The 23,933-nt window shown below is 50.1% G+C and overlaps 8 protein-coding genes across 8 annotated transcripts; 5 read left to right on the top strand and 3 right to left on the bottom strand.

Annotated features, from left to right (window-relative positions):
* Positions 1 to 660: 660 nt before the first annotated feature.
* On the top strand, positions 661 to 3,420 carry PENARI_c016G02557 (uncharacterized protein; the record flags this gene model as incomplete). Its single annotated transcript, XM_022633986.1, has 1 exon — positions 661 to 3,420. One exon carries the CDS (start codon positions 661 to 663, stop codon positions 3,418 to 3,420), a length of 2,760 nt encoding a protein of 919 aa, XP_022486151.1.
* Positions 3,421 to 5,420: 2,000 nt separating this feature from the next.
* PENARI_c016G09826 (ferric reductase family protein) lies at positions 5,421 to 7,211 on the top strand (the record flags this gene model as incomplete). Its single annotated transcript, XM_022634146.1, has 1 exon — positions 5,421 to 7,211. One exon carries the CDS (start codon positions 5,421 to 5,423, stop codon positions 7,209 to 7,211), a length of 1,791 nt encoding a protein of 596 aa, XP_022486055.1.
* Positions 7,212 to 7,707: 496 nt separating this feature from the next.
* Positions 7,708 to 9,370, bottom strand: PENARI_c016G11810 (uncharacterized protein; the record flags this gene model as incomplete). Its single annotated transcript, XM_022634199.1, has 2 exons — positions 7,708 to 8,799; positions 8,870 to 9,370. 2 exons carry the CDS (start codon positions 9,368 to 9,370, stop codon positions 7,708 to 7,710), a joined length of 1,593 nt encoding a protein of 530 aa, XP_022486149.1.
* Positions 9,371 to 10,027: 657 nt separating this feature from the next.
* PENARI_c016G06527 (beta-glucosidase) lies at positions 10,028 to 12,654 on the bottom strand (the record flags this gene model as incomplete). Its single annotated transcript, XM_022634083.1, has 3 exons — positions 10,028 to 12,245; positions 12,297 to 12,463; positions 12,517 to 12,654. The coding sequence occupies 3 exons, from the start codon at positions 12,652 to 12,654 to the stop codon at positions 10,028 to 10,030; spliced, it is 2,523 nt and encodes an 840-aa protein (XP_022486139.1).
* Positions 12,655 to 16,136: 3,482 nt separating this feature from the next.
* PENARI_c016G10901 (RTA1 domain-containing protein) lies at positions 16,137 to 17,039 on the top strand (the record flags this gene model as incomplete). Its single annotated transcript, XM_022634174.1, has 2 exons — positions 16,137 to 16,302; positions 16,378 to 17,039. 2 exons carry the CDS (start codon positions 16,137 to 16,139, stop codon positions 17,037 to 17,039), a joined length of 828 nt encoding a protein of 275 aa, XP_022486197.1.
* Positions 17,040 to 17,365: 326 nt separating this feature from the next.
* PENARI_c016G11860 (glutathione S-transferase family protein) lies at positions 17,366 to 18,222 on the bottom strand (the record flags this gene model as incomplete). The annotated part of the gene is made up of 3 exons (XM_022634202.1): positions 17,366 to 17,990; positions 18,041 to 18,094; positions 18,143 to 18,222. 3 exons carry the CDS (start codon positions 18,220 to 18,222, stop codon positions 17,366 to 17,368), a joined length of 759 nt encoding a protein of 252 aa, XP_022486059.1.
* Positions 18,223 to 18,834: 612 nt separating this feature from the next.
* Positions 18,835 to 21,030, top strand: bbp (putative zinc knuckle transcription factor/splicing factor MSL5/ZFM1; the record flags this gene model as incomplete). The annotated part of the gene is made up of 7 exons (XM_022634107.1): positions 18,835 to 18,979; positions 19,039 to 19,258; positions 19,307 to 19,524; positions 19,724 to 19,947; positions 19,999 to 20,107; positions 20,168 to 20,376; positions 20,434 to 21,030. 7 exons carry the CDS (start codon positions 18,835 to 18,837, stop codon positions 21,028 to 21,030), a joined length of 1,722 nt encoding a protein of 573 aa, XP_022486056.1.
* Positions 21,031 to 21,529: 499 nt separating this feature from the next.
* PENARI_c016G02881 (anion exchange family protein) lies at positions 21,530 to 23,700 on the top strand (the record flags this gene model as incomplete). Its single annotated transcript, XM_022633995.1, has 5 exons — positions 21,530 to 21,861; positions 21,924 to 22,072; positions 22,122 to 22,209; positions 22,268 to 22,764; positions 22,817 to 23,700. The coding sequence occupies 5 exons, from the start codon at positions 21,530 to 21,532 to the stop codon at positions 23,698 to 23,700; spliced, it is 1,950 nt and encodes a 649-aa protein (XP_022486152.1).
* Positions 23,701 to 23,933: the final 233 nt, after the last annotated feature.

The raw sequence follows: 23,933 nt of genomic DNA, 5'->3' as shown, positions 1-23,933 counted from the left end.
TCAAATAAGTTACTATCTCTATATCCATTGTCATTTTGGGGAACTGTGGGCAGGCTTGATGAGCGAAAAGAATTGTTGTATTTTATTTAGATCTCTCTCCTCTCTTTTTCTGATGTCTTGATCTGCCAAGTTGGATTGTCTCTCGGGCAGTGCATGAAAAAGGATTCGGTTGTTTTATATCGCCTCATCTGGTGCATTATACGGTGGTATGTATTTGTATTTTGCATGGGGTTTTTACGACTTGGCTCAATTCTCTTTCTGGGTAGAATCCACCACGTTCATACATGACTCTATATAATATAATTCAAGACAAGGCTTTATAGATCAGGACGCATATTTGCCCCAGTAGGCAAAATGTGTACCGATCCGCCTTACCGCTTTGGGCAATGTTTGTTTACTTTGTCCATGTCTTTCAATGTTGTCATGCATCCACTTAACGCGCTCTGTATCTCTTCATACCTTACCTCATTGGAATATTTCTTGGAAGCAAGAAATACTTGCTGAGTGTCTATTGCTATTCCTCTCTCTTACCATGTATAACTAAGGGGCTATTTCGTACGGTGTGGTTAGTGCAATGCGACCCCAAAGACCGCAACCTTGGGGCAATGCTGACTCTTCTACAGTTGTATTTTTGGCAGATATCATTATCCTTTCTTCCTCATGGAAGACCTCCAATCTACCGCAAGATGGGCAAACCGTGTACTGCGCCCTCTGACCTCCATCTGCCGTCGAATCGAAAAGCACCAAAAAACGCTATCCATGATCGCAACCGAGTCGAGGCAACAAGAGGCAGCGCAGGAGAAGCCGGCAGTTGACACAGGGCAGAAAACAGATCGCGAGGACATTTTTTCAACTTCCGAGGCAGACGACAATGATCCAGTCTGGGTTCCAGGGAAAAAGCCGGAACGGCGCCGCGCGAGACACAAATACTCATCCAGAGGTGAGGGAAATGGTGGAAAGAGGTGCAACAGACTATCGCTTCAAAGCCCAGAAGCGCCGCGCACCCTGCCCGGCGCCATCGAGCTCGCGACACCACTAATCACTGGAAGGCGATGGGAGATGCCCTCGAGCGCACAGTCGCAACGCTCCGTTGACCGATCGAAGCCTATCCCCCAACCTGCACAGCAGCAAGCATTTCGTGACCGATACTCGCTGTACAAGAGCCCTTGGCAGGAATTGCTTGACGAATCTGGCGATCCGACCTTCGCCGACATAGCCCACAATCTCGACCGTGTTTTCCAAAACTTCCTTTTCAATACTCAGATATCCAAGCGCGAAGCGAATCCCGTGGCAGAAAAGGTCAATCGCGGAGCAAGATCTTTGATGTCCATGCTGGTGCGACGCCTGCCCGAGTTCATCGCTATGGAACAGAAAGCACAAGACGAGCTGGACGAAGATGGAGATGAAGATATGTGCGATGCATACTTTACAGAATTAGAAACATTTTATGCGCCTCATGGTTCTGGGTGGAAGCCGCTCCGTGAGGCTGTTCGCGCACAGGGTATCTATTTGGTTGCTTCGATGATACAGAATCATTGGGTGACAGATGCAATTGCCTGTGCATTGATTGAGAAGTGCCACTCTTGCGCTCCTGATGCTTGTCAATCTCTACTTTCTACAATCCTTTCTACACGCACCACCTATCCATACCCAACTGCCTTGAAGTCTCCAGATCAACCTAGTTCTTCTGGTGACCCGGTTCGATTATTGCGCAAATATGCGCACCATGGGGTTGCCCCTCGGACTTTCATTTTCGATGAACTTGCAAAGCTTCTTTCACGGGGCGTGCTGCCTCCTGAATGGATGGCGACCAAGCCATGGACCGTCTGGGTGACACGAGCGATGATATCGTTTTCGAAGCAAGATGATGACTGTGATGCGGCCTCAAGGCTGATAGAAGCCGTCATTCTCTCAGCGAGCGATGTGCGTTCCGTCACTGCTGCTCAGTCTTCTCAAAAGTTCCCGACGAGACGCAAAACCAAGAGTGTCCGTTCCCGTGATGCCAGGGCTTCTTCCATAAGAGCATGGCAAAGCCCGCATCTTGCGCAAGCCTGCCCCTTGCAAGTCGAGGAAGCGCTGAGCAATCATGTCATAAGTCTCATGGCGGCGATGTGTGGCATGCATATCTCGCGGTCTCGTGCCAGCGATGACACTGAACGCTCGAATGGAACAAAGCCAGGCCATATTATCCGCTACATCACACTTGCTCTACAACGAGACATGGACTCAAAGCCACTCTCTCAGCGGCCGGATCTTACACCCCATCAATTATTACGGCGCGGCTGTATCTTACTAGGAACCAGCATTGTACAGTGCAATGACGCACTTCTGTCTGACGATACCACTTACATGATACCATCAACAACCAGTATTGATGAATGTGCGCGGACCATTGCGTCTCGCACAGACATGATTAAAGAGATGGCATTGTTTGTAAAGCAGGCATTTCGTTGCTTCAAGACCGGCACAGAAACCGAGCATGACCGTGTGAGCGAAGATATACGTTGCATGATTTACCAACTTTCCCGCCTGGCGGATAGACCAGGCCTGTCTTCCTTCCTCGGACAAGTTGCTGCAGAATCTGCTATGGTATTTGCAGAGGCCACGGATGATCCCGAAGACCATGTTTGGGCAATCGAGGCTCAAGAGACGGTTGTCGCAATTCAACGCCAAAAGGAATCTGAGGAAGACTCTGAAGAAAACTCCGAATTTGAAGAGTCTGCACAGAACAGGAGCTTGTTCCGTTGGGAAGAGAGTATAGACGAGTGGGTGGCATGTACGCCAGCAACCAAGGCAAAGCCCGTTCTAGTGCAAAAGTCCTCAACGCCCTTTATGCGGATGCTATCAAGCCCAGTACACTGTATTCCTTGCTCTGAGGACAGCGGCTCATCTGGCACTGATGGCTTTGCAGACTATATCTCGAGTGTGACCTCATCTCCTTCATCGGTGGCCGTCCCTCTTCCGGTAGCCCCCAAGCGAACGTTCGAAGACACGGATTCCTTGCAGCTTCCGCCCAGGAAACGACAACGACCTACTCCATTTATTGTGTTCGATAATGAGGAGAGTAGCGAACAAAGATTGTCGCCGTCACCCAATAGATACAACTTTACAGTGGAACCAGTCTCTCGCCGTAGGGCCCTACGAGAAAGGCGCAATGTCAATGTGCGAACACCCCATGCAAAGCAAGGCAACAAGGTCGAAGTTGTGATCATCAATAACCGAGAAACTCGCACAAGCCAGGATGCACCTCGACCCGCATTGGAGCGGGGTGAGAAGCAAATCCATCGCACAGTGGAGAGACGAAGGCCTGCGCGCTCTCCCATTCCACCCCTGTCTAGAAGTGTTCGGCGGCCGACCCCCCAACCGGTTATCCCCTGCTCCCAGGACGAGGACAGTGACGATGAGCTCAGTTTCCTGTGAGCGGGGCCGCCTGGGCATTCTGAAATCGTTCTAGTTGGACCCGTTATAGATTACCTCGCCGGGAAGAGAGGTCAGAAACACCCAAGCTGTCCCATGGTTGTGGCGTCTATCACTATTTACTTTGTGGATGGGCCTCTTCTTAAAAATTGGAGCGTTTGGATGTCCACATGGCCGAGATTGTCCGAATATGAACGCGATCTGGTTCATTTCATTTGAAGGGAACGGTGGATATGATCTTTTTGTTCTTGTTTTTTGGCCCTTTATTCTTTTGATACCCTTGGCCTGAATTGGAGTTTTTTCTTTCTTTTTTCTATATTGTGCATTTTCCCTTTTGTTTTGGAGATTTTGATCAGCGATGTATGTCTAAACTATGACCTGGCTCTGGATGTAGACCAACAATTTGGCAGCCTGAGTCCTTGGACATACAGCCTAAAGCAAACTCACTTTATCTGGGACTCAGATAAGACATCATGTAACAAAATGGCAGAAGGCCGGCGCCAACGCGGGAGGATGACCTGTGTAGATATAGACCAGCAGGATGCAGTTGACCTATGAAATATCAAATGATTATTTCCCACGTTTCGGGCGCAAAGCCACTCTGACAAAGCTGGACAAGTAACCCGGAGGTCGTTTGTTGACCAAAGCGGAGTCCTCGGAAGGAGATTCCCCATTGTGGGAGATGAAGGTCTGATATAGATGAAGTCCGTCGGGGCGCCAAGACTTCCCCTGCGATAACCGGGGATCTCACAATTACAGTGTGGCTTGACCAGAGCGGAGCTTATGACCGGCGTGTTTCACGCACCTCAATTCGGTGAGATCTCCGCGAGTTACCAGGGCTTTCGGATGATGTGGGCGCTAAGGAGGATGTGCCGTGGCGAGCAGACAGCATTCACTCTACACATCCACACCTCCTGAGTCCCCACCTCAGCCCAACACCAGCAGCAGATTGGCCCTCGACCAGGCAAGGGCTCTTATTTCAAACGGCCAGTCGCTGGCCAAGGCTTGTCGCGGATCGACTGTTTGGCGCCGGTTGATTTCTCTTCAAACTCTGCTCACTGGCCTGTTTCATCGCTGGCCAGTCACCGTCCATATGGCCACCCCCGCCACTCGACAGAAGCTGGCCTTGACCTGTCGCATGTCGCATGTCCATCTTCTGTCAAATCTTGCGGAAGTCGATCTGAAATTTAGTTGTCTGATTGACCCATGGATTCGAGGGGATCGCTATGGACATCCCTTGACACCCGTCAACCCTGGCACAAACCCCTCGGAATTAATCAAAATGCAAAAATGATAATGGTTACGTAGCATGGCACACGGGCCATAGCCCAGCCTTGCTTGGACTCTACATATTAATCCGGCCCTTGTCGCTTGTCTCATACTCTCCACTCTTTAGGGAAGAGACAGTTTCTATTGTTACTCTCTTCCTTTCTTCCTTTCTTCTTTTCTTCTTTGTGCTTTATTTTTACAATTGACATTGTTTCATTCTTCACTTTGCCTTTCTTTCTGAGACAATCGTCATTGTATGACGAAGTTCCATCTTTAGCCCTTTGCAGTGACTGGCTCACCAGCATTCCTTTCGTTGCCAGCCAACAACAGCCTTTTTAAGACATCTTCCCTGCTCAGTCATTTCGTCCAATATCCTCTGAGCACAATTGGATTGAGAAACTATCGACAATCGCCATTTCTATGCTGTTTTCTCTGATTTCTATACGTTAGATATAGGCAGGCCCTGCACTCGACACCAAGCCACCAAACGCATATCGAGACCAGGATTCTTCACCCTTGCCATTCTTATTTACATTGCCAAACAACTGGGATTGTTTCGGATTGTTCCGACTGCTGTGTTACTTCTCGACAACATCTACCGAGCAAAGCCTACGTTGGCTTTGGTCCCGATATAACAACCCCTTTTCTTTCCACTTTTATAGCGAGCTGGTCTCGCTGAACAACCACTCAGGCCACCCCTGACTTCTGGACCTGCAGCATCTTAGTGGGGCATCATGCAGCTCATTCTTCTCGCCATATCCCTGGCTGGACTGACCAGCGCAATGGACATCGAAAAGCGTTACAGCAAGAGCTCTTCGGAAATGTACTATGAAGCCGTCAATGATGACTTGGCCCGCTATACAGTCCTCGCGCTCGGCTGTGCCGCTGCCGCATACTATATCTGGCATCTTTCTTTCCGCTTCTCGGCCCATCTGCGCCGTCTGTCCAGCTTCAGCGATGATAGACAACGGTATTTTGTGTCTGCTCATGATACGTTCTCCTGGGTTAAGGAGCACATCATCTATGCAGCACTGTTCCGCACTCGTCATAACCAGGAAATGCAGCTTTCCTCAGCTATCAACATGGGGACCTTGCCCAGTCGTTTCCATGCATTCCTTGTCACCGGTATCGTCGCCATGAACGTCGCACTTTGCTGCGTTACCACCCCCTATGGCTCCACGGAAAAAACCCTTGCCGGTGTCGTGCGTAATCGTACCGGTACTATGGCAACTGTCAACTTGATCCCTTTGATTATTATGGCAGGCCGTAACAACCCCCTGATTGCCATGCTCCACGTGCCCTTTGACACATGGAACTTGCTCCACAGATGGCTCGGCCGCATTGTAGTCTTGGAGGCTCTCGCTCACGTATTTGCCTGGGCAATCCCCAAGGGCCAGGAGAAGGGCTGGAAGGTCGTCGCCATGGCCTTGGGAGGAAGCAGCTTCCTGTTCACTGGCCTGGTGGCTGCCGCAGCCTTCGCCGCGCTCTTGGTGCACTCGCCCTCGCCCATCCGCCATGCTTTCTACGAGACATTCCTGCACCTCCACTTCGCCATTGCAGCCGTCTCCATGGGCTTCCTCTGGGTCCACCTGAACGGTCTAGCGGCGCAAACCTACCTGCTCGCAGCCATCATCCTCTGGGCCCTGGAGCGTACCACCCGCCTCCTGGTCATCCTCTACCGCAACTGCGGTCGCAAATCAACAACCGCAACCATTGAAGCCATGCCCGGCGATGCAATGCGCATCACCCTGCGCGTAGCCCGCCCCTGGAGCTTCCGTCCCGGCCAGCACATCTACCTCTACATCCCATCGGTGGGATGGTGGACCTCGCACCCCTTCTCCGTCGGCTGGAGTGACACAGAAGACAACATGTCGGACGAGAAGTCCCTCCCCCTGACCAAATCAGACCTCCTCAGCGCGCCCCAAAAAGAAACAATCTCCCTGCTCGTCCGCCGCCGCACAGGAATGACCGACAAGCTCTTCCAGCGCGCCGCAAACTCTATGGGCACACCGCTGACCGTCCGCGCCTTCGCCGAAGGCCCATACGGTAACATCCACACAATGGACTCCTACGGCACAGTCATGCTCTTCGCCGGCGGCGTCGGCATAACCCACCATGTTCCCTTCGTCCGCCACCTCGTAGCTGGTTTCGCAGATGGAACTGTCGCCGCACGCCGCGTCACTCTCGTCTGGATCATCCAGTCGCCTGAGCACCTGGAGTGGATTCGGCCCTGGATGACCAAGATCCTGGCTATGGATCGCCGCCGTGAAGTCCTGCGTATTATGCTGTTTGTTACCAGACCCCGGAATACGAAGGAGATCCAGAGCCCTTCTGCTACTGTGCAGATGTTCCCTGGCCGTCCTAATATCGATACTTTGATTGGGATGGAGGTCGAGAATCAGATTGGCGCTATGGGTGTGCTTGTTTGCGGTAATGGTGGGTTGAGTGATGATGTTCGCAAGGTTTGTCGGAGGAGGCAGGCTCATTCCAATCTTGATTATGTGGAAGAGAGTTTCTCTTGGTAGATACACGTGAGACCCCATGTCTCGTTCTTTTTTATTGCGTGTGTGTATGAGCGTGTTCTGAGATGTCGCTTTTTTTGTTTTGTGCTTTTTAACGGGTTGCATCCGTTTGGTCTGTATACTGGGGTTTTTGCTCGAGTATTTCTACTCTGTTTCTTTTGTTCCTGCTTTGCAGCCGGCTTTCACTGTATACTTTTGGGGTTTCTCTTCTCTTTTGGCAGCGACCTATACTGCTTTTCGGGCAGTGCCTTGGTCGCACATAGGGGGCTGTACATATCTTCCTGCTAAATATAAGATATTATGAATGTTGGTTCAAAAGTTTCTGTTCTGTTTCTGTTTCTGTTTCTGTCTATAGTAATAGTCTGGTAGAGTACCTTTATATTAATTCATGTCCCAGCAGAACAACCATCCAGGTAAATTATAGAATATGCTAAGATAAACTCAACCAACTCATAAAGACATCACAAGTCTCATCCAAAATGCGGTAGAATCCATGCCCCTACACACTGACATCGCCCTCTTTAACAGCAACACCCATAGCCTCAGCATCAGTCTGATAGACCTTAAACTTCCTCGCAGGAACCTCCTTAACAAACATTTCATCAAGCTCAGCATAAGTTCTGCCCCCAGTCTCAGGCTGATATAACCACAAATAAACCAGACAAATCACCGATAGACCACCAAAGATAAAAGTGACTTTCGCACCAAGGTTCGCCTGATCAGGATTGAAAAGATAGGGCAAAACAAACGACCACATGGTATAAAGCACATTCTGCAATGCCAGCCCAATAGCAATAGTCTTAATCCGCAGTCTGGACGTCGACACTTCAGCCAGGATGGTATATCCCGCTGATCCAATGGTCATATTGTACCACCAACAGTAGATTAGGATCAACGCTACGGTACCCTTGATCCCGCCCCCGGAGTTGGGGTTTGAGGTATCGGCTCCAACTACCGCCAGTCCACCGGTCAACATCAGGATGACGGTTAATATGCCCAAGCCGTAAAGCATCACATTGCGACGGCCAACCCTGTCAATCAGGAAATAAGACATGACATTGCCAACAAGTGAGCACACCTGCTGCGCAATCTGAAGTCTGAAACTCATCTCTGTGCTATATCCAGCCAGCTGAATATAGTATGTCGAGTAACCAGCCGCAAAGACAACACCAGACAAAGCCTGGATACTTAACGGGACGATGGAGATGATCGTACGCCGCAGATTGGAGCGACGGAAACATTCCAGATACGTAACGCCCTCAGTCTCGCGCTTGATATCTTCAAGAGTCACCCTGATATTGGCGATTTTTTTGGCGCGCTCTTCTTCGCTGTAGCCCAGCTTGCGGAGACTATTGAGGGCTTTGTCGTCGCGGTTCTTGGACACCAGCCACCAAGGTGACTCGGGCATGAATGCTATGAAGGCGAGTGCTAGTGCGGCGTAGCCGTACTGAGCTACAAACACGGCACGGTAAGCCCAGCGGTTTGTATAAGTTCCAGTTGTGTTTGTTATCAGGGCGACGACGAAAGGGCCAATACAATATGCCAGAGCTGTGAGGCAGGTGAGGGTGCCGCGGAGGGCGAGGGGGGAGATCTATAGAAATGGTTAGTATAACAACAAAAGACATGTCATAGGAAATGAAAGAATCTTGGAAGGAACATACCTCTCCCACATAAGTAATAGGAACAGAAGCCAAAGCCCCCAAAGCAAACCCATTAAGAAACTTCCCCCCAAAGAACATCTCATTGGTAGTCGCAACAAACTCCAATGTAACAGCAGCAACAGTAATCAAAAGCGACACTCCAATCGTCAGTTTGCGCCCAATAGCATCCGCAATCTGACCAGAGCACAGCGCCCCAACAACCGCCGACGCCACTGGCCCACCACTGAATGCAGACTGCCACTTCGCCTCGAGAACCCAGGCGCCGTCATAGAAATGCCCGAAGTCTTTACGGAACTCAGGGATACCGGTTACATTTCCTGATGCTTGGTTCTCGAAACTGACGAGGAGGATGCACCATACGGCGTAGACGCACCATGCGAAGGTCCATGGGTATTTCTTCAGGCTTTGCCATTTCCCTAGCTCGTGGTCTTCTTGATTGGCTAGGTGGCCGAGGTGCTGGTCGTCGGCGTGCTCGACTAAGTCGGTGCTGGGCTTTTCCATTGTTGGTAGTATGCCTGGAATCAAGGGGTAATGGGTAATGATATAGGTGAGGGTGCAGTGTATAGAGAATGAACTCCAGAGAATGGGAGTCGAGACGGTATGATCACCGATGATCAAAAAGCAAGGCCATGGGAGTGCATTTATTCTTTTTTTGCATTGGTAAGGATATAATTACCCCGAGAAGCGAGTATACGAAGCCGAAAAAGCAAGAAGGGAGGTTTTCAGCCACGCGGCTAACCCATCTGAATTTGGATGCTCGTGAAGAGGGGACAAAAAGAAAGCAGGTGAAGATGTGGGGAAACCCCAGACATACCCCGGATTCAGCTGATTTTTGCCTTTTGCCTCCCGAGGTTTTGCCGCTGGGAGGGAAATGTGTACCACTGTGGTTATGGATGGGCACGGCTTGAAACGCGGATCTCTCGGAAAGGAGTGTGGTGCCATTCATTGCCGCAGTCAAGTCTGAGTTCTTGATATCGACTCGGTCTATGTTTGGACTCTCGAAGAAATACCCCTAGAAAACCATTCGAAGTATGTTCTACTCTATAAATAATGCAAAGCTTCAGTTGCTACGTTTCTTTCGTTTACTTGAAGCGCATTGTTCAGTTGTATCATATTGCATAAAATCAAAGACAAACATTCTCTTTATATGCCAAACAATCACAGCTCATAAGACCGGGCCGCAGCAGACACGGTAACTTTCGCAATAACATCCTGCACAGACCGTCCAATAGTGATCTCGTACTCACCCTGCTTCAACTCCCACCTTTTGCTACTTTCACTGAAATGAGCCAACTGCCGGGCATTAAATCTGATCGTAGCAGTTTTGCTCCCCCGGGGAGCAAGGTGAACCTTAGCAAACCCAACCAGCTCTTTAACCGGATCCTCAATGGATGCCACCTTGGCTCCTGCGTAGACCTGAACAACGTCGGCGCCGGCCCGCGAACCAGTGTTGGTTACATCAATTGTAATTTTGAACTCCTCGGCATCGTCAGAGGCCGTTACTCTCGGGTTGCTATGAGTGAACGTCGTGTAAGAGAGACCATGGCCGAATGGGAAGAGAACCTGGGAGCGGTGTTCCTCGGATCGGTCGTAGTGTCTGTAGCCTACGAAGACACCCTCTTCGTATGTGACATGGAGCTGTCCATCGATGTATTCACCGGGGAAGTTTCCGTGAGCAGGAGCATCTTCAAGCCTGCGAGGGAAAGAAACAGGTAGGCGACCTGAAGGATTGACTGCTCCGGTGAGGACGTCTGCAATTGCGTTGCCAGCTTCTTGGCCGGGGAACCAGGCTTGCACGACAGCCTTGACGTTTTCAAGCCAGGGCATGCCAACAGCCACGCCGGTGCAGTTGACCACGATTGTGTTGGAGTTTGCAGCACTCACGGAAGTCACGAGACGGTCCTGAGATCCGTTACTAGGGAGGTTAAAGCTGATTTGGTCTTGGCCTTCTGTTTCCCAGTCTGGCGTGTGGCCGGTGAAGACAATGGCAAGGTCGGAGCGCTTCGCGACTTCCACGGCTTCGGAGAGGAGATCCCTGTTGTGTTCTTCCTCCGTCATAAAGCCAAATCGGAAACCGAGATATCCATCCAGGAGGGCGATACCGCCACTCTTGGAAGGCTTCAGAGTGATAACCTCCATGGTGTAGGACTTTCCAGCTTCAAAGTCCCACTGGACCTCGGGCTCTTTGACACCTCCCAGCAGGAATGCCATTGAGTCGGGGCAGTTTTCTTTCTGCTCATACACTGTCTTGCCATCGATGACAATTTTGGAGCGTCCTAATCCTGACATGCCAAGGTAGTGGCGGCCGCTTTGCTTTGGGGTGAAGCGGCCAGTGGCTTTGGCACTACCCCAAGCCTCCTTGACAAAGATTGGCATGTATGTTGGCACATCAGAGTGCTTCGAAGAAGAGGGCTCTCCTGTAGGCTCCTCACTCAGGAAAAAGTCCAAGGTCCATCCGGGATGACCATCACGGTCTACAACCATCTTGTCCATCAATGGCAATTGACGGAATGTGTGGGCACCCTGGGCATATTCGAACTCAACAGCGTCACCGAGTGCAGCACGGAGACCCTCCTCGGGCGTAACCCGGTAGTGAGCATTCACTGATGCACTGCCACCACCGTGAATCAACCCGTCTTTGGCGAAGCCCAACAGAGCAACCTTTTTGTTGGCAAGACGCTCCTTGTTCAAAGGAAGGATCTCATTATCATTCTTGAGAAGAACCAGACCTTGACCGCCGACTGAGCGGATAAGTCTCTGGTGTTCTGGCTTGTTAATGGCCTTTTCTTCGAGGATGGTCGGATCCTCGAAACAGCGAAGTTTAGCCACAAACTCTAAAACGTTACGAGCACGATCGTTAATGGTCTTCTCTGAGACTCTACCGGCCTTGATTCCCTCAAGAACAGCCTCAGCCGTTCGCCACTTTGTAGGGCCGGGCATTTCAAGGTCAAGGCCAGCCTGTATAGATTCGGCAGTCGAGTTCGTACCGCCCCAATCACTCATAACAAGGCCATTCCATCCCCATTGACCGCGCAAAACATCTTTGAGGAGGAAATCGCTTGAATCGGCATGGTGACCATTGAGAATGTTGTACGAAGTCATGACTGCCATCGGATTGGCTTCTTTAATGGCAATCTCGAATGGCTTCAGATAGATTTCGCGAAGAGCTCTTTCGGAAATGTGAGCATCGACTGTGAAACGACAGGTTTCCTGTTCGTTCGCAGCAAAGTGCTTGATCGTCGCGGCAACACCCTTCTCTTGCAGGCCGCTGATATACTGCGCGGCCATTTTACCGGCAAGCAATGGGTCCTCGGAAAAGGACTCGAAATTGCGACCACCGAGCGGGTGGCGATGGGGGCAGACTGTTGGAGCCAGGCTGGACGGTTCATTAGCATGGGGCTATTTGATTCCGATTCGGGATTCTCACAGTGCACGAGCTCCCTTGGATTGCGCCTCTTCTGCGAGAGCATTTCCAATGTTCCTAGCAGCTTCCACGTCCCATGTTGCGGCCAAGAGACAAGATGCTGGGAAACACGCGGCTGTTGGGCCGTTCTTGAAGGTCGCACCTCGGGCGCCATTGGGACCATCGGAGACCTGGAAGGTATCAATCAGTGCAATATTTGAGGGTGAGGATTGTGTTACTGTACCTTCACTGAGTGGACGCCTTTCTCCGGAATGTCCACTGTCTCCCAGAAATTCTTTCCAGCTAGAAGAGAAACCTTCTCTTCTAACGTTAACTGGCTTAAAATAGCGCCTATGTCAGGCATCGCAGCGTGAGAACCCATGACTTCGATTATGAGGTGAATGAAGAGAAGAATGAGCGAGCAGACCAGAACAGATCAGGGCCTATTAAAGATTCACCCGCCCTTCAGCCCTGTCGGCAGGAGTCTGTCGGCTGTTCCAACCTGCGGGGAAGCATGGCGTCCGTCATGTGTTAATGGCCGATCCAACTATACAAGCTCGAGAGAAATGACAGAGCAGGGATGGGCGGGGAGTGGGGAGGGATGAACACGCGGTTATCCGAAGTTGAGCCGGATGCCTCCGGCTAAACCTCGGACACTATAAACTTCTCAAGATATCTTGGCTCGAAGTAGTTGAGATCACGAGGAGTGGTTGACTTCGGGTGTATTCAACCCGAGCAGTCCACCCCTCATTTGTGACTTATGTAGTACGTCTTGGTGCACAACCACAACCCATCAACTCGTTTCGACACTTCAAAACCGAGACTCTTACAATGTCGTCACAACCCTCTATAACATCGTTATCATTTGAACAACATCCAACCGGCTTCGGGATCGGAAAATCTCAGCCTCGCCTTTCGTGGCGATTCACAACAAATGAACAAACATGCCAGAACTGGGAACAGACAGCATACGATATTGAACTCTCACACCATTCCTCCTCAACACCAGAAAAACATCATGTCAAAAGCACCAACTCAGTCCTTGTACCCTGGCCAAGCCAGCCACTCAAGTCTCGAGACATCGCCCGCGCTCGGGTTCGTGCATATGGTGGACCGGACTCTACTCCCACCGAGTGGTCAGACTGGAGTACCGTTGAATGTGGCTTGCTCCACCGGAAAGATTGGAATGCACGCGCCATCACCAGCAGCGTAAAGCAGACTGAAGGTCCATTGCGACCTATCCGCTTCCGAAAAACCTTCACTCTCCCTTTCGCAAAGGTGCAGCAAGCCCGTCTTTATATTACCAGCCAGGGAGTGTTTCAGGCATACATCAATGGTGTACATGTTGGTGATCACTGCATGGCCCCGGGTTGGACGAGCTATCATCATCGACTCAACTACGAGGTTCTCGATGTTTCATCGCTTTTGCATGAGAATGAGCCAAACACCATTGCCGTTGAGGTTGCCGAAGGTTGGTATGCTACTCGATTGGGTTTCCATGGTGGACGTCGTTTCATCTATGGGGATGAAATGGCCCTGATTGCGCAGTTGGAAATCAAGTCAGAGGATGGTGATCAATATACCGTCCCATCTGACTCGACTTGGAAGAGTCACAACTCTGCAATTGTCAGCAGTGAGATCTACGATGGTGAGTTTTACAATGCACTTGATGAGCAAGATGGCTGGAGTAGTCATTCCTTCGCATTGGAAGCGACTTGGATGGCAACTCGAGAGGTGGACTTCCCGAGTGCCGAGCTCGTGGCTCCGAATGCTCCTCCTGTGAGAGTCACTGAGATTGTCAAGCCAATTCGGATAATTACAACACCATCTGGCAAGGCGATCGTCGACTTTGGGCAGAACTTGGTTGGACGTATCCGGATTCCAAAGCTTGCAGTTGCCCGCGGTGAAAGTGTCATCTTAACTCATGCGGAAGTCCTCGAGAATGGAGAGCTAGGAACTCGTCCTCTTCGTGTAGCCAAGTGCAGTGACAAGATCATCTCAGCAGGCGATGAAATCGACTGGGCCCCTCGTTTCTCATTCCATGGATTCCGCTTTGTCCAAGTCGATGGATGGAATCCAAATCTGAACAACACTATCGCTGAAGTTATGCATACGGATCTCGCTCGGACTGGCTGGTTCAACTGCTCTCATCCTATGATCAACAAGCTTCATCAAAATGCCACTTGGTCGATGCGCGGAAACTTTCTCTCTATTCCCACTGATTGCCCACAAAGAGACGAGCGTCTAGGTTGGACTGGAGATATCCAAGTTTTCGGCCCTTCCGCCAGCTTCCTGTATAACACATCGGGCATGCTTGGCGATTGGTTGAAGGATCTATCGGCTGAACAACTCCAAAACCCGAAAGCAATTCCTCCATTCGTCATTCCTAATGTCATCCCCGAAGAGGCATGGCCTTGTTTCCCTCAAGCAATTTGGGATGACGTGACGGTTCTACTTCCTTGGACCTTATACCAGAACTATGGTGACATTGAAATCCTTCGGAAGCAGTATCCTAGCATGGTCGGCTGGCTAGATCGAGGAGTTCAGCGCGGACCTGACCGTCTATGGGATGATACTTTATTCCAGCTCGGAGATTGGCTAGATCCTACCGCGCCACCGGATCAACCAGGCAACGCGCGAACAGATGGGACACTCGTAGCTGACGCCTACCTTGTGCATGTCACAAAGGTATTAGCAGAGATAAGTTTTATCATTGGCGAAGCAGCCAACGCAAGTCGTTATGAAACTGAACATCAAAGCCTGAAATCACGCTTCCAAACAAAATACGTTACTCCCGAGGGCTGGTTAGTCGGCGACACACAAACAGCTCTTAGTCTAGCATTGATATTTGACCTACTTAATAATCCAGAGCAAGCAGCAGCCGCTGGAGCTCGTCTAGCTCGGTTAGTTCGGAAGTCGAAATTTCAAGTATCAACCGGGTTCGCAGGGACACCTTTGATCACACACGCACTGACCAAATCCGGATATCCTCAATTAGCATACCGCATGCTTCAAGAGAAGAGCTGTCCCTCGTGGATGTATCCAATTACCATGGGAGCTACGACTATCTGGGAACGTTGGGATAGCATGCTTCCAGATGGATCGATCAACCCTGGAGAAATGACGAGCTTTAATCATTATGCTCTGGGTTCGATCATCAACTGGCTTCATAAGACCGTTGCCGGTGTTAGTCCGTTGGAGCCTGGTTGGCGGCATATTCTCATTCAGCCCGTGCCCGGCGGTACGGTTACTTCTGCAGAGGCTATTTATGAGACTTCTTACGGGCGGTTGGAGTGTCGGTGGGAGGTTGGTCAGGGTGGCGAGTTCTGCCTTGAGGTGCTTGTGCCACCAAACTCGAAAGCGAAAATTATCCTGCCGACTGGGGCTGGAGAAAAAGAAGATGCCAAATGGATTGGATCGGGGAAATATTCTTTCACCAAGACGTTTGATAGTCAGGCTGGATGGCCTCCGAAGGCACTGGTACCCCCGATGTTTGAAGCCGAGGATAGCTTCGTATGAGGTGGGACCTATCAGAGTTTTCCAAATCATAGGATATAGAGTATATGGTTTACAACCTCGATTCTAACATTTTTCCTTCAGCCTAGTAATGCGCGTATAGAACTAGATCTTGTTCCTAGTTTGTACTAGCTCATTGTTTGAAGCCTTATTATTGGTCAAATGTCAGTTAGATATGGGTCGTCTCTATACGCGTATTTGTACTCCGATCCATTCAAGACTAAAAAATGTTCTTCTATTTTTGATAAGGAGGGATGTATGTTTTATAAAAGAATCAAGTATTTTCTTAGGGATTATATCAACTCACAATTCTCTTCTTCTTCCTCACTGGCACACACACTCTCCAACATGAACCAGCTCGTGACCCGTTCCTATAAATTCTGGAACTATGTGCCCTCAATGCCCGCAGCGGTCATTTTCATGCTTATATTCATGATCCTGACGGGGATTCATACATGGAAGCTTTTCAGAACGCGGTCATGGTTTTGTATAGCATTTACCTTAGGAGGACTCTGTAAGCTGACCTCCTTCCCTGTTGCATTTTGTCTATACGACAAGAAACAGTCACTGATTCGAATTCATATCATAGTCGAAATCATTGGCTACATGGGCCGTTGCATTGCACACAACAATACAACGACCATGGGACCATACATCCTCTCGAACATCTTCATCCTCCTCGGACCAACCCTCTTCGCCGCAACAATCTACATGACTCTTGGTCGTATCATCCGCCGAGTCCAAGGCGAACATCTTTCGGTAATCCGCGTATCTCGTCTCACTAAAACATTCGTCTGGGGAGACGTGCTATCCTTCGTCGTTCAAGGCAATTCCTCGCCGTTGTCTGTACTGGGATATCCCCAGTGGGGCAAGGTGCTTGTGGTTGTCGGCTTGGCGATTCAATTGATCTCATTCTCTCTTTTCTGGGTGACGGCCATTGTCTTTGCTAGACGGCTTCGTCGATCACCTACATCTGAGTGTCTCAAGCCTGGGGTTCCTTGGCGAAGTTCGTTGTATATGCTGTATGCTGTCAGTGCTTTGGTTTTGATTCGATCTGTCTTTCGTATCATTGAATATGTCATGGGCAATGATGGGTATCCTCTTCTTCATGAGTGGACGCTTTATATCTTTGACAGTGTGCCCATGGCGGCTGTTATGGTTATCTTTTTCATTTGGTATCCTGATCAGTTGAGTCTGGATATGAATCCTGACAGAGGTATACCGCTTGCACACAGCTATACCACGGTTTGAAGGGGTTTTTGGGGTCTATACTTACTGTGCTACTACCTGTATCCATATGGAGTGCTCGCTTCATTTGTCCCTCTCTTTTCGGTATTGAGCTCTTTATTTTCTTATTATCATATATTTGTCCCGTTGTGATCTACCCTCGCTCATACCTGGCGTTTGTGTAAAAAAAAAGAGCAGAGAGGGAAAAAAATAGAAGGTACCCACAGGGATCTACCGGGGCGATTCTAGGAATCGAACCCGTTCTCGCTGCAATGTTTCCAAAGTGATCGTACCCGGGTAGATTCAGATATTTCAATGTCCTCAGTTGATTATGCTAATGTGAAAGTACTCTAGACTTTGCTCTTAGCATCGTCCTTCATTCCCTGCTGAACCCAAGCCCTAGTATCAGCAGCGTGCTTGTCCATGGTAGCTTTATCCTTGATCAAATCCTTAATATTGTGAGGGGAAGGAACATGACGACCCTTCTCTATGCCCGGTCGCTGCGCAATCCGCTCCTCCCACGCTTTCACATGCGGGAACTCCTCAATATCAATACCAGCCCATCCCGCAGCAGCCACCCATCCCCAGTGTGTGATATCAGCAATGGAGATGTGATCACCAACAATGTACCCAGACTTGGACTGAGCAAGGTGCTTATCCAGCACACCATACAGCCGGCGTGATTCATTGACGTATCGGTTTACACCGTACTCAATGTGCTCGGGGGCATATCGTGAGAAGTGGTTGGCCTGGCCTTGCATTGGGCCCAGACCTGCGTTTTGGAAAAACAGCCAGTTGTTCACCTCGTAGTATTCGCGTGAGCCCTTGGGGTAGGAGATCTTGTGGTCTGGATCATATCGTTCTGCCAGATATTGTAGGATACTGCCAGACTCGAAAATATTAATCTGCTGGCCGTCGCTGAAGGTGTCTGTCAAGGCTGGGATGCGGCCGTTGGGGTTGATCTTGAGGAACCAGCTGTGCGATTGTTAAGAGCCCGTTAATATTTGTTGGATACTATTACGTACTCTTCCTTTTGAGTGTTCTTGGACATATCAATTTTCTCGACCTTGTATGGCAAACTGTGGCAAGTCAGTACTAGTTTCAAGGCTGAGATGAAGCTACTATACCCAAGCTCCTCCAGTGCCATGGAGATCTTGATCCCATTGGGGGTCTGGGCCGTGTAAAGGGTAATGTTTGGTTGACTCATAGTGACTGATCAATGTGATTCAAATTGGTGAGGGTTCAATCAAAAGAAGCTCATGAGGGGTTTAAGTACAGCTCACGGGCTCCCCACATCGCGGATTTATAAGCTCATCGGACCCCCGCGAGATCCCGGAGCTTGTTGAATAATCAACTCTATTCCTCGAGGTTCTAAGATGACAATGTATTTTGTGATACGAGGTAGCAATTTGATAGTAAAACAACACTACAGACATGGATGATTCTGCAGGGAAATGTAAGCTGTAATATGGATTACTTGCGGGGCTTTTTTGTGTACTTTCAACAATAACTCAAAACAAAAATTTCGAGGTATTCGATTGAAGAGGTAAAACATGAGCATCTGCACCAAACAGGGATTTGTTTGCCTTAAAAGTTGTTCTATGACCTGTGCACCTGCTCAATGTCGAGGGCAGAAAGTGATCTAGGCGGTATCTTGCAGCAGTATGGGAACGGAGTACTCGGCGGTGAACATGGAATGAATCAGACACCGCCAAATATCTGCCATCACGTGGGGGCCACTTTTACAAGGCAAAAGAAGAGTCTCCTTTGGCATCCCATCTTCGTATCACTAATCTCACATTCTCTTACCAATACAGTCATGGCTTGGCGCAATCAAGGCATCACTGGCTCCAACAATATCCCGCTGGGGAAGCGGCGTATGGGCGCTGATGACGAAGAGGAGGACTCGCGCACTGCGACCCCTTCGTTTGATGGCCCGAAGCGCGGTCGCAGCCCTGTTCGTGGTATGTATACCTCATTTTCAACCTCGAAAACCACATATACTCACATTTTTCTTCCATAGCGGACCCTCCTCTGGCCGCCGATGGCTCCAAGAGACGCAAGAAGCGCAACCGTTGGGGTGATCAGCAAGAGAACAAGGCTGCTGGCCTCATGGGCCTGCCCACCATGATTATGGCAAACTTCACTAGCGAGCAGCTGGAAGCTTACACGCTCCACCTTCGTATTGAGGAGATCAGCCAGAAGCTCCGGATCAACGATGTGGTCCCGGCTGATGGTGACAGGTATGTCCTTTCTTCCTGCATTCTTTCATTTTCTAACCTCTATCGCAGATCTCCTTCGCCGCCTCCCCAGTACGACAACTTCGGTAGGCGTGTAAACACTCGTGAATACCGCTACCGCAAGCGGCTCGAGGATGAGCGTCACAAACTGGTCGAGAAGGCCATGAAGACCATCCCTAACTACCACCCGCCCTCTGACTACAGACGCCCGACCAAGACCCAAGAGAAGGTCTACGTCCCAGTGAATGACTATCCAGAGATTAACTTCAGTATGATAACTAACCCTCTAACTCCTAACCATCCTTCCATCGTGTCTGTCATGAGTCCCTGCTCGACTCGAGTTGACAAGGCATCTCTCTTTGAATGTCCTCAACTCGTTTCTTGCTAAACCTTGGTGCTTGATGCTGCACATTCATTCAAAAATTACCGGATAACTAACACTCAGCTTTCTTTGCTACTTTTTTACAGTTGGCTTACTCATAGGACCCCGTGGAAACACCTTGAAGAAGATGGAAACCGAATCCGGCGCCAAGATTGCCATTCGAGGCAAAGGTTCCGTCAAGGAAGGAAAGGGCCGATCTGACGCCGCTCACGGTAGCAACCAGGAAGAAGATCTGCACTGTCTGATTATGGCCGATACCGAAGAAAAGGTCAACAAGGCTAAGAAGCTTGTGCACAATGTCATTGAAACGGTGAGTCTCCTTGATTCTATGATTCAAACTTGATACTGATGATTTTACCAGGCTGCCTCCATCCCTGAAGGCCAGAACGAACTGAAGCGCAACCAACTCCGTGAGCTCGCTGCCCTTAACGGTACTCTCCGTGACGATGAGAACCAGGCTTGCCAGAACTGTAAGTTGGATCTGTCTGAATATCCCTTTACGCAATGGATACTAACTTCATTATCAACAGGTGGTCAAATCGGACACCGCAAGTATGACTGCCCTGAGCAGCGTAACTTCACTGCCAACATCATTTGTCGTGTTTGTGGCAATGCAGGCCATATGGCTCGTGATTGTCCTGACCGCCAGAGAGGCAGTGACTGGCGCAACGGCGCTGGTACGGACAGACGTAGTGCTCCCCGTACCGGTACTGGCGATGCTGTGGATCGTGAGATGGAGGTAAGCTTTTTTGATATCTGACTGCTATCTCACACTTGGTACTAACATTATCTCTAGCAACTCATGAACGAACTGTCTGGTGGCGCAGGTGGCGAGTACCAGCCCCGTCGCATTGAAGCCGGCCCCGAACAGGGCGGCTACCCTGACGACCGCGATGCGAAGCCCTGGCAGCAGCGTGGACCTCCTCCCCAGAGCGATGTGGCTCCCTGGCAGCAGAGAGGCCGCGACAACCGTTCCCGCGACGACTACCAACCTCGTGGCGACTATGGCTCTCGCGACGACTATGGAGGTCGCAGCCAGGGTGGCCCTGCCCCTTGGGCTGCACAGAACCGCGACTACGGCTACCCATCTCAGGGCGGATATGCTGCTCCTGGTACGGCCCCCGCCGCTGCCAATCCTTGGCAGCAGCCGGCTCCTCCTGGCGGTCAGCCTGCCTATGGATACGGTGGATACGGTGGTTATCCTGCTGCTCCTCCTGGTATGGGAGCTCCCGGTGCTGCTCCTCCTGGCATGGGCGCTCCCCCGCCTCCACCTGGCATGGCTCCTATGTACTATGGAGCTGCTGGCAGCCCTCCACCCCCGCCGCCTCCTGGTGACGCCCCGCCACCTCCCCCTCCCAGCGACCAGCCTCCCCCACCTCCTCCCCCTGCGTGAGCAACTCCCATGCTTTATGTACTTGCGTCGCTGTCGTTCACGGAATCCTACAAAAAAAAAAGGCAATCGCACCAATACGATTTGTTTGAGATGCCCGCGTTCCCTCGCTAATAAGGAGCTCAAAAAACAGCAATCGAGATTCTGCTTTTCTTACCCTGTTGATTATTACTTCTAATTTCACAATAAGTATTGCTTCACATAACTACATTATCCGTAGCATATATGGTCATATAGTAGCAGCTTAAACAGGCTTAAACAGAACAATAAGACGGCCTGCCTCAGGCCCCACTTTTAGTCTTGGCCTCATCAGCTCCAAGTCTTTTTCTCCCCGCAAAATCTATTACACCTCGATTGCACCCTAATCCTCGCCTTCTTGTTTTTCTCTGCATCTATGCTGAATACCCAAATGCCGCGCGCATTGCACTAACCCGTAGAATCCATCAAAACATTGCATATGCAAGAATCCTCGCACGGAGACTTCTCCCTGCCCGGGCCAAACATGCACACTTCGGCGTCCGCTCAGCGGAAACCTTCCTTGCAGTCGCAGCGTCTATCATCTGTGCGCTCAATGCGTTCCGGAAGATCAAGCCATGCATCAACGCGTGAACCCGCCCAGGCGGCGGAGCAGCACAACACCGTCCGAGAGGCCTCGCAGCGCCATACATCGACCGCAACATCGGCTCACTCGGCCAAGCCAAAATGGTGGCATGTTCATTTATTCCGTGGGATGGTGGATGATGTTAAGCGTAGAGCGCCGTATTATTGGAGTGATTGGACTGATGCGTGGGATTATCGCGTCGTTCCTGCGACAGTTTATATGTACTTTGCTAAGTATGGTTTCTCTGCTATTTTCAATACACTATGGATTAATTGGTTGCTTATACTTTTTGTAGTATCTTACCTGCTTTGGCTTTCTCTTTGGATATGTTTGAGAAGACGAGTCAGAGTTACGGGGTAAATGAAGTTCTACTTGCGTCTGTCCTTGGGGCTATTGTGTTCTCTCTTTTTGCGGCGCAGCCGTTAGTTATTGTTGGTGTTACTGGTGAGGTTTCCTGATTGTAGTTACTATTGGCTGAAGCTGACATTCCTAGGTCCTATCACTGTGTTCAACTATACTGTCTACGATATCGTGGCCCCTCGGGGAACGCCTTATCTTGCTTTTATGTGTTGGATTGGCATGTGAGTTGGATCTGCATGTCTCAAGCTTCGCCGTAAGTCTTACTGACATAGACTCTAGTTGGTCGTTGATTATGCACTGGATTTTGGCTATCACCAATTCCTGCAACGCATTAACCTACGTCACCCGATTCTCCTGCGACATCTTTGGATTTTATGTTGCTTGCATCTATCTTCAGAAAGGTATCCAAGTACTCACCAGACAATGGGGCTCCGTGGGAGAAACATCCGCATACCTGGCCATCATGGTCGCGCTACTCGTCCTGATGAGTGGATGGATCTGTGGAGAATTGGGTAACAGCAATCTCTTCAAACGATTCATTCGGAAGTTCCTTGAGGACTATGGCACACCTCTTACCATCATCTTCTTCACTGGCTTCGTTCACATTGGCCATATGAGGGATGTTGATGTGGCTACACTTCCTACCAGCAAGGCCTTCTTTCCCACTCTGGATCGTTCATGGCTGGTGCGATTCTGGGATATCGACGTTGGTGATATCTTCCTCGCTATCCCATTCGCACTGCTTCTCACTATTCTCTTCTACTTCGATCACAATGGTATGTACTGTCACTCCATCCTCATATCTAAATAGCCGATCTGATCCCCCAGTCTCCTCCCTCATTGCCCAGGGAACCGAATTCCCCCTCAGAAAGCCAGCCGGCTTCCACTGGGACCTCTGGCTCCTCGGCCTCACAACATTCATAGCTGGTCTCCTAGGAATCCCCTTCCCGAACGGTCTAATCCCGCAGGCACCTTTCCACACAGCTGCTCTGTGCGTCACCCGCCAAGTCGCAGACGAGGACGACACAAACAAAGGCAAAGCCATCCGGATAACAGACCACGTCGTTGAGCAGCGAGTCAGCAATTTCTCCCAGGGTGTTTTAACCCTAGGCACAATGACCGGCCCACTACTCATTGTCCTGCACCTGATTCCGCAGGGCGTCATGGCCGGTCTTTTCTTCATCATGGGTGTTCAAGCTCTACAGGGCAACGGCATTACACAGAAACTGATCTTCCTCGCCCAAGACAAGAACTTCACGCCTGCTTCAGAACCTCTCAAGCGGATTGAGCGCCGTGTTGCAATTTGGGCTTTTGTCCTTCTTGAATTGGTCGGTTTCGGTGCTACTTTTGCTATTACGCAGACCATCGCTGCTATCGGTTTCCCTGTTATTATTCTGCTTCTCATCCCCGTGCGCACGTTCCTTTTGCCTAAGTGGTTTACTCGTGAGGAGCTGGCTGCGCTGGATGGCCCCACTGCTAGTCCGTTTACTATGGAAAGTGTTGGTGGTACTCATGGGCATGAAGATGATTCCGATGAGGCGGTAGCTAGTGGAGCTAATGGGTCTTCGAATGGAGGTGACGGGGTTTTGGGGAGTCGCCACTCGACTTCTTCTGACTCGGCTGTTGAGGATAGTGATCTGGAGCGTGGAGAGGCGTACGAGCTTCCTTCTCGAGTTTCGCGTCGGAGAAGCACAGCTAGCAGGATAGACTGAATGCTTCTGTGGGCGTCGAAATTTGGCAGAAGCTTTCTTTTTCGAGCCAACGCCGTTATTTTTCAAGTAGATTGAAAATAAAGAATAATTAATCAATTCTGACTCGGATAAAGTCCAAAATAACCAAGGTCTATATATGCACGTGACGTAGGCAGATCTTCCCAAAGGTTCGCTCCACCGCTTATTGGAGATAACTTTTCTGCCACAAAATTATTTTGCCTCGATCGACGAGT

This window comes from Penicillium arizonense (assembly GCF_001773325.1).
Source record: "Penicillium arizonense strain CBS 141311 chromosome Unknown PENARI_contig016, whole genome shotgun sequence".
In the NCBI taxonomy this organism is placed as follows: domain Eukaryota; kingdom Fungi; phylum Ascomycota; class Eurotiomycetes; order Eurotiales; family Aspergillaceae; genus Penicillium; species Penicillium arizonense.
Note: the sequence above shows the minus strand (reverse complement) of the source record. Positions and strands in the feature narration are given on the sequence as shown.